Genomic DNA, 9,400 nt, shown 5'->3' on the forward strand with positions numbered 1-9,400 from the left:
AGGGGGAGGGAGAGAGAAGGAGAAGAAGAAAAGAGAAGAGAGAGAGGAGAAGAAGAGGAGGAGAGGGATAGAGAGAAAAAGAGAGAGCTTTCATTTAGAGATAAAATTATACTTCAGAGAAGGAAAGTAATACATGCCAAATTCATAGCATCATGGATTGAGAGCTGGCAGGAACTTAGAGCCAGTCTATTGAGTACAACATCCTTATTTTACAAACTGAAGCTGAGGCCCAGAAAGTGACCTGCTGAGAGTCTTACAATGAGTAAGGACCAGAGTCAGGAGTTTAATTCAGGTCAGCTGACCCCACACTCAGTTCTCTCTTCCTCTTGAAATGACTTCGAACATTGATTGGTATGTAATTATCATGATCAGGCTTAGGCCTCAGAAAAGAGTTCAAAAACTCTTAACCCACTTTCATTTCTGTAGAGATGGGCAAAGCTCTGGGTGCATATGTAAGCTTGCATATGATTTCCAGTTTAATGTGTTCATTGGTTTTGCTGGACTGCCTTTTATTTCTTCCTTTTTTCAACTTTTTATTACAAATAAAGGCTCACTTGGTTTGGAGGGAGAGAACTATCCAGGAATCAAGGTGTATTTAAAGGTTTTTAAAAGTATCCATAAAAATGAGATTCTAAAAGAATAGAAAAATTATTGTATATACATTAAATATTGTATATTTGCTGTACACACATGTTTTATGTCTCTTGTAGAATGTAAACTTCTTGAAGGCAGGGGTTATTTGTGTTTGTCTTGGTATCTGCTGTACCATGTACCCAGTAAGCTAAAAATTGTTTGTTGAGTTGCTCAAGGACACATAGCTAGTTGATATAAGAGGTGGGAACTCTGACAACAAGGCCCCATAAAGTTCTTTCCACTACACCTTTAAAACTGACTATATTCAAAGAAAATCAGAAGACATTTTATGAGTATTTCTAAAACAGATGTTCAATTATTCATTCCTCACCAGAACTTAGATATCCTTTGAAACAGAGTTCATATAATTTCAAGTAGCCATATTTTGAAATGTATTGATGTGGAGAGGAAGGAAGGGAATGATAGGAAATATGCATGGGATCCATCTGAAACTAGTCTATAAGCAAGCCTTGAAAGCTAGAGTCCTCTTCTATAATCATTGGCTCCAGAGTAAAATTAAACTTCTATGTCCAACCATTTAAAGCCTTCTGCCATCTGATGCTATCCTCTTTTTCCACCCTTATTTCATTTTTCCCCTTGTGCTTCAATAAGAATGGTCCCCTATCTCTATACCTTTGTTCACCCTATTCCTTAGGTCTAGAATGTCACTCCTCCTCATTTTAGTTGAAATTTCCAATGATCCATCCTGTAAGATTCATTTCAAGTACCACTTTTTCCAGCAGTTCTCTCCAAATAGTAATTATTACCCTAAATTTTATATAGCATGTCATTTTGTAAGTCTTTATATCACTTATTTTTCTCATTTCCCCTTTTTTTCTTTTTAATTCTTTTTTATTGATGTTATTTTATTTTTTAAAAGTACCATTGTTTCTCCTCAATGACAGCATCCACTTCATCCCCAGGACCCTACTTGTAAAAAATAAGTACAGTCAAAAAGTAGAAATCAATCCAGTGGCCACATATGAAAAATGTGCCTGCTTGTCCACCTCTTGGCCACTGCCTCTGCCAGGAGGCAGGAGGCATTCTTTCTACCAGTACCCTAATGTCCCAGTTGGTCATTGTGTAGGTCAGATTTCTGAAATCTTTTGATGTCATTTCCATACTTCTGTTTTATTTCATTCTGCATTAATTCAGACAAATCTTCTCAAGGTTCTATGAATTCATCCCTAATGTATAGGTAATATTTCAGGCTACAGATACCTGAAAGGTACACTGGAAAGAGTGCTAGGCTTGGAATCAAAAAGTCCTGAGTTTGAATAATGTCTCATTCACTTACTAACTGTGTGACCCTGGGTAAGTCATTCGAACCCCCTGTGCCTCAGTTTCCTCATCTGTAAGATGAGAAGGCTGGCATTTATGCCCTCTTAATTTCCCTCCAGTCTTAAGTCAATGATGCTATGTGTTCATGTCACACATGCCCACTAAAGCCAGGGACCATATCTTACCTGAATTTTGTATCACCTTCAATGTTGAATACATTGTAAATATTTGTTGGAACCCTGAGTGAATGAACTTCCTTTAATAATATTTTCTAAATTATACCCAACCCCATATTCTACAATACATGTCCACAAGGACCATACTCATTTGTGTTCTTCTGTCCACAGGAGTATGAATCCCTCTATGCGCAGATCAACAGACCTAAGAAGTAGCATCATTGTGGGTTTGGGGTGGGCACTTCAAGACTGAAATGGAAACCTACATCTCAACAGGCCTTGGGCTCTCCTGATTTCTTTGACATGACCCCATCTGACAATGGAATTGATGGTTGCCTGCTGAACTAGTTCTACAGATGGACCTGACCACTTGGGCAACCAGCGGCTAATATCTATGGCAGCACAAAAAGAAAAAAAAAATGGAACCCCCATCATCACCATCCCTGGAACAGCCCAACAATTACTTACCCTACAAAATACCTTGAGCCCTCTTGAAAAGAGTTCTGAATTACCCACAATGGGAAATCTTAGTCTCTTTTTGTTTGTCTCAACCTCAACGATTGCATTTGGAGTCACCGGCAGTGAAAAGTTAACTTGTAATGACCTCTTACTTGGTTTAAGCAGAGGCAGAGGGTCTGGTGTGCTCACAAGGTCACTGTCTATCAGGCTCTTGGGCCCAAGTCTGCATTTTTACATCAATGAAGATTGTTTCTCATCACTACAGAAAACTGGACCTGCCGTGTGGCTTTGATTTGGGGATTCCCTTCCCCCTACCATATTTAAAGATAATGGGTATATCATTTTTGTACTTCCTGGTAACATTTTCCCCCCAATAAGTGATGAAATCTAGCTGGAAATTGCCTCATGTGAAATGAATCTTAACTTGAATCATAGAATGAAATCACACAACTGATTACTTGTGATGATTTTTTTTAATGGTTGCCAAAAGGACGTCTTTGCTCTCAAGCTTCAGGATGGAGAAATGCTGCTTTTAGATTGGACATTCGCACTATGGGAAGAAAATGCATCATCTCTCTTGGATGAGAAGGAGGAAAAAACTCATATTATTTCCTAGAAAACTCCAAATGCTAAGTACAATAAAGGAATATTTTTTATTTCTCTAATCTCTTGCTGCTGTGATGCTATGCAGACAAGTGTTCTCTTCTCTGTGTGCCACTTTTTTTTTTAAAGAAAATTATTTGCCAAATAATTCTGGTCCAATTTTAGTTTGCAGATTCGGATGAAACAAACTTTCCAAATAGGACAGCGGTGACTTGAACAGTGGGGTAACAAACTGATCCTCTGATACAAGTGGTTCATCTCTATATCTCTTTTTGTACATCAGAAAACTCAAATGGGATTTCTTTTTTTATTATTATTTTATATCTTGAAAAAGAAAAAAAATCTTACCAGAAAACTCTTGCAATGGGTAAGGGAAATGGCTTTAAGGAGGTCCAATGTTGATTTTGTTTTTGTAAATATCAATCTTAATGATAATTCTTTTCAATAATGCCATTACACTGTAGAGAGAGGAACAGATGGCTCTGGGGGTATGGCAAGCTAGAAGGACGGTTCTTAAATGCTGTATGGTTTCCACAAGTTTATGCTGACGTGATAAGGGACTAGAGCTCAGCTGTGTCTGGCTAGTCAGTAACTAGTGAAACTGGGAGGGATCACACCAGGTAATGATCTCACTTTTTCCACAAAATTATCCAAACTCCATGTAAAGAAAAAAATATAAATATATATAGATATACATATATGCATCTAGACAGCATGTGCATATAAAGTGTACATGACCCTTTGGAGCCTGTCTTTTTGATTCTTGACCCCTCCCCTATGGAAATTGCGGGACTGTTTGTACAGGACACAGAGAGTTTTAGCTTCCTTTTTTTACATTTATTGGGGTGGGGGGGGGAAGTGCAGTGTTTGGTTCCTTACTCGGTTTAGCACATGCTTTTCATACAGAAGCTCTATATTTTTGCCCTCCAGAGAATTCTTATACAGGTCAAACATGTTTTCCTAATGTTCCTATGCAGTTACCGCGAGTTGGATTCGCAGTTTAACAATAAGAAGAAACTGTAAAGGGATCATGGTTCATCTGTGTCTAGGGTTATTATCATGATTTCAGAATTTGAACAGGTGAAGGTGCATCACTGTCATGGATTTCAATGGGCCAGGATGCAACCACCATTTATGCTGTTGTCTTGGTGTGCCCTGAAATGATTTAGAAGAAAGCTTGTTGTCCACAGACAAAGAACAGAGTGATAAATTGGGATGGTTGAGAGTGTTTGGGGTCAAATGTTGCAATACCTGGCTGCTGGAGTCTGCTGTCTGGTTAGGTGTCTTGACTACATGATCACTGTAAAATCTATGGGACTGATTTCTAGAAGGGAAAGTGCCCAAGATGCAGAGAGATGAAGAGACCATTCGCTACTCTCCCTTTCCTTCTTCTCTCCTCTTCCCTTTTGCTTCCCTTCCCTTCTCATCAACTTTTTCTGCTCTCTCTTCCCTCCTTTTCCTTCCCTCCTCATAACCTCTCTGTTCTTTTCCCTCTCCTTTTTCCTTCACTTCTCTTTCCCTCTAGCCAGCTTTCTCCTTCTCTTCCCTTCTTTTCCCTTATTCTTCTTTCCCTTCATTTCTACTCTCTCTTCTTTCCTTTCATTTCCTATTCTGTCCTATTATCTTTTGTCCCTCCCCTCTTGCTCTTTTAATCTTTCTTCCTTTCATCTGTGAATTGTCACCTACATTACTGAGGACTATCCTTTTCATAAGAATGAACATGAATTTTACAAAAAAAAAACACCTTCTTCAATCAACAGGTACAACAAAAATGATGGGAGGAAGGGAATGTAACAACTTCATTGATATAAGACAGGTTGTGTTTTAGGGTGAGTCAGAAAGGGTGACCATTCCCATTAAGCAAGTCTTAGAGAACTGTGTATTGTTTTATGATTTCTGCTCCAACAAGTGGTGCTATCTTATGCCTCAATGTGGCTGTCTTCTATTTTTTGTCTCTCAATCACAAACTGTTTCCAACCTTGGTTGATTCTGAAATACCCAAATTAATTGTTTCACTTATGCTGTTAGGAAATATTTTTAGAGCAGAATCTGACAGCCCAGCGGGTTTGCTGCCACTCACAGGACTCCATTGGGAATGCTTGCTCCTTGGAACATAAAGAAATCCATGGAATAAGTTGAGGGATGGAAAGTTGGCACTTAAGACTATTGTCCATCTCATCATTGGCAATGTTCTTTTGCAAAGTGATAGTCAGGGAAGCTAGAACTACAAAGTCCTTTCAATGGAATACCAACCATCCTCTATTCTGTAGCAAAGAGGCTGAAACCCAGAAGTTCACAGAGTCTGCACTGGACCAGTTTCATTCACCACTTGTATAACTGTTAATTCCTCATCCTTCACTGGCACTAAATTTGTCACTTTAAATTTTAAAACCAGGGAAACTCAACCTCCATCTTGTTACCATTCCCCGTAGTTCTTCGATCTCTACATGTGACGAGACAATTTCAATAGACCATAGTCATCCCAGTGTCTAATGAAATACCATCATCTAATGTACTGGGCACCTTTTTTTTCAGAAATAATAATAATGCTGATGACAACAATGATGTTTACTCTGTGGGTTTTGTTCAATTCCATTTCTGCATTCTGACACATATTTTTTTAATAAAGAGGAGAAAGATAAAAGGACTGTTGCCGTACATTTCTAGATCTACTTCGACTTTACCTCAGATGACAGTTTGTTAACATATACGGACACATTATTTTTAACTTTATGTATGATGCATTCAACAGAACAGCAAATGTTTTTAGAGGTTTTCCATTAATTTCTGTAACACATCATGTAATACTGTTACGAATAAACATGTTTGAAAAAAATACATGGTTAAAATTACTTCAATTCTGCAGGATCCCTTCAAGAAGATTGAAGGAAGCAGAGAAGAAATTTCTCATGGGAGCCCACCAACATACTCATGTTCTTTCTACCAAGTGCCACATTTCTGGTGGAAATAGACAAGTATCTTTGGGAATTTCCATTGTCCACGTGAACTTAGTGGGCATTTAGAGATTTCCTATTATTGGAGCAATGCCTCAGGGTTAACTGTTCAAGAGAGAAATGGATCCTTCAGTCCCCATGCGACTATGAAGTATGAGTTAAAATCGGCATATTTCCCACATTGATAATGACTTTGCCACTGGGCAACCAGTTTATGTTTCCTCAATGATTCACTTAGTAATTGACTAGATCAATCGTAGATAAGACATGAAAGACAAGGCCATTTGTTCCAAGGTTATCCTCTTGAAGGGACCTATTTTAAGGAGACTTCCTTATGGAAAATGCTGAGGGGAGTGACTTTGATCAAGAGTTGAGTGAAAACAAGAACAAGTGATGTAAGAATGATTAAAGCCTCCTCTCATTATTTTTTCTGATAAAGAAGTCCTACTGTAAATCTAATGTGGTCCATTGGATTTCCACCAGATGAGTAAAAGGAAGCTAAACCACAGTCAGCAGTGGTCATACTGGTGGCTATATAGACACACATTTTCAGCATCAAAGATTTAAAACTTTAAGGGACCACCTAGTGGACATCTGGTTCAATCCCCTCATTTTATAAAAGGAACACGTCCAGGGAGTGTAGATGACTTCCCAAAGCCACGTAGCTTAGCCAGTAGCAAAGTCAATACTAGAAACTAAGCCTTCTGGCTTTGGGGTCTTTGAATATAGGTTAAATGACCAACTGGAATTGTAACATAGAATATTAAGAGTGGGAAAGAACTCTAGATATTATCTGATCCTACTCTTTACAAATGAGCAAAACAGGCTTAACAAGGTTCAGTCAGTTATGTGAAATGACTAAGCTAGTACAGGATAGAATGAGGATTTGAACCCACTTTCTTTGATTCAAAATCCAATGTTTCATCCATGTTCTCCCAGCATGCCCACAAAGAACATTTTTAGTCTGCGTATATTAAACACTTGCTGCTTCTCTTCACTGAGAAGATGAATGGTTTTTAAGCAAGAAGGGTCTGTCATAGGTACATAGGATCATAAACCTAGTGCTAGAAAAGACACTGGAGATCATCTGGCCTGAATCCCCCAAATTCGCTTGAATTGCAGTTCAGGGGCCTTATTTAATTTTTTTTTGGTCTTTATTAATTTGTTTACTTTTAGTTTACAAGATTGATTACCACAATTCCTTGAGTTTCAAATTTTCTCTCCCCCACCATGGTGGCATACAATCAAGTATAGTATCTGCAAATACTTTCACATTAGGCATTAGTCAGGTTATAAAGAAGGATTGTAACAGATGGAATGAAGAATGGGAAAGAGGAAACAAAACCAAACAAGAGAACGAAAAAGGGCAGGCAATTTGCTTCAATCTGGGTTCAATCACAGTTCTTTCTCTGGATGTAAACATCTCCATCATAGTCTTTTGGGTTTGACTTATGTCTCTGGATTTCTGAGAAGAGTCCAGTTTATCAAAATTGGTCGTCACACATACATTGTATCTGTAATTGTGTACAAATTTCTCCTGGCTCTACTCTTCTCACTCAGCATCATTTTGTATAAGCCTCTCCAGGTAAATATGAAGTCCATCTGCTCCTCATTTCTTATTGCACAATAGTATTCCATAACATGCATATACCACAACTTGTTCAGCCATTCCCCAATTGATGGGCACCTCCTTAATTTCCAATTCTTTGCTATGACAAAAAGAGCTGCTATAAATATTTTTATACATATAGGTCTTTTTTCCCACTTCTATGATCTCTTTGGGATCCAACCCTAGAAGTGGTTTTTCAGGGTCAATGGGTATGAAATTATTTATAGCCCTTTGTGTATAATTCCAGATTGCTTTCCAGAATGGTTGGATCAGTTCACAACTCCACCAGCAATGCATTAGTGTTCCAATTTGTCCACATCCTCTCCAGCATTTGTCATTTTCCTGTTTTGTCATCTTAGCCAATCTGACTGGTGAGATGTAGTACCTCAGAGTTGTTTTGATTTGCATTTCTCTAATCAATAGTGATTTAGAGCATTTATTCATGTGCTTATAGATATCTTTAATTTCTTTGTCTGAAAACTGCCTGTTCATATGCTTTGACCATTTATCAATTGGGGAATGACTTGTAATCTTATAGATTTGGCTCAATTCTCTGTATATTTTAGAAATGAGTCCTTTATCAGAGACATAGGTTGTAAAAAGTCTTTCCCAATTTCCCACCTCCCTCTTAATCTTGGTTACATTGGCTTTGTTTGTACAGAAGCTTTTCAATTTAATGTAATCAAAATTAACCATTTTGCATTTTACAATGCTCTTGAATTCTTGTTTAGTCTAAAAGTCTTTCCCTCTCCACAAATCTGACAGGTAAACTATTCCTTGTTTTCCGAGATTGCTTACAGTATCAACTTATATACCTAGATCATGCACCCATCTAGACTTGATTTTGGTATGTGGTGTTAGGTAATAGTCTATGCCCAGTTTCTACCATACTATATTCCAGTTTTTCCAGCAGTTTTTGTCAAATAGTGAGTTCTTATCCCAAAACCTGGGGTCTTTGGGTTTATCAAACAATAGATTACTATAGTCTTTCACTTCTGAATCTCGTGTGCCTAATCTATTCCATTGATCCACTCCTCTATTCGTCAGCCAGTACCAAGTAGTTTTGATGACTGCTGCTTTATAATACAGATTGAAATCTGGTATAGCTAGTCCACTTTCCCTAGCATTTCTTTTCATTAATTCCCTTGATATTCTGGACCGTTTATTCTTCTAAATGAATTTTGTTACCATTTTTTTCTAGCTCTATAAAGTAGTTTTTTGGTAAATTAATTGGTGTGGCACTAAATATATAATTTAATTTAGGTAAAATTGTCATTTTTATTATATTAGCTAGACCCAGCCACGAGCAATTGATATCTTTCCAATTAGTTAGATCTGACTTAATTTGTGTGAAAAGTGTTTTGTAGTTGTGGTCATATAGGTCCTGGGTTTGTTTTGGCAGGTAGATTCCCAATGTTTTATAATGTCTACAGTAACTTTAAATGGGATTTCTCTTTCTATCCCTTGCTGTTGAATTTCATTGGAAATATATAGGAATGCCAAGGATTTATGTGGGTTTATTTTATATCCTGCAAATTCCCAAATTTATTTTTGGTCTCAAGTAGTTTTTTACTTGATTCTCTAGGATTCTCTAAGTATATCATCATATCATCTGCAAAAAGTTTAGCTTGGTCTCTTTTTTGGCTAATTTGATTCCTTTGATTTCTTTTTCTTCTTTAATTGCT

At 37.5% G+C, this 9,400-nt stretch overlaps 1 protein-coding gene across 1 annotated transcript in view; it reads left to right on the forward strand.

The window, feature by feature from the left end:
• The window catches only part of LOC138165306 (disabled homolog 1-like), a 484,798-nt gene extending 478,827 nt beyond the window's left edge, over positions 1-5,971 (forward strand). The window contains exon 16 of the mRNA XM_069093489.1: positions 2,262-5,971. Coding sequence (XP_068949590.1) covers positions 2,262-2,306 — 45 coding nt within the window. The 3' untranslated portion in view covers positions 2,307-5,971. The remainder of the gene's footprint in view (positions 1-2,261) is intronic.
• Positions 5,972-9,400: the final 3,429 nt, after the last annotated feature.

This window comes from Petaurus breviceps, unplaced genomic scaffold (genome assembly GCF_028583685.1).
Source record: "Petaurus breviceps papuanus isolate PSGF00001 unplaced genomic scaffold, PetGlider_PUasm1.0 208, whole genome shotgun sequence".
In the NCBI taxonomy this organism is placed as follows: domain Eukaryota; kingdom Metazoa; phylum Chordata; class Mammalia; order Diprotodontia; family Petauridae; genus Petaurus; species Petaurus breviceps.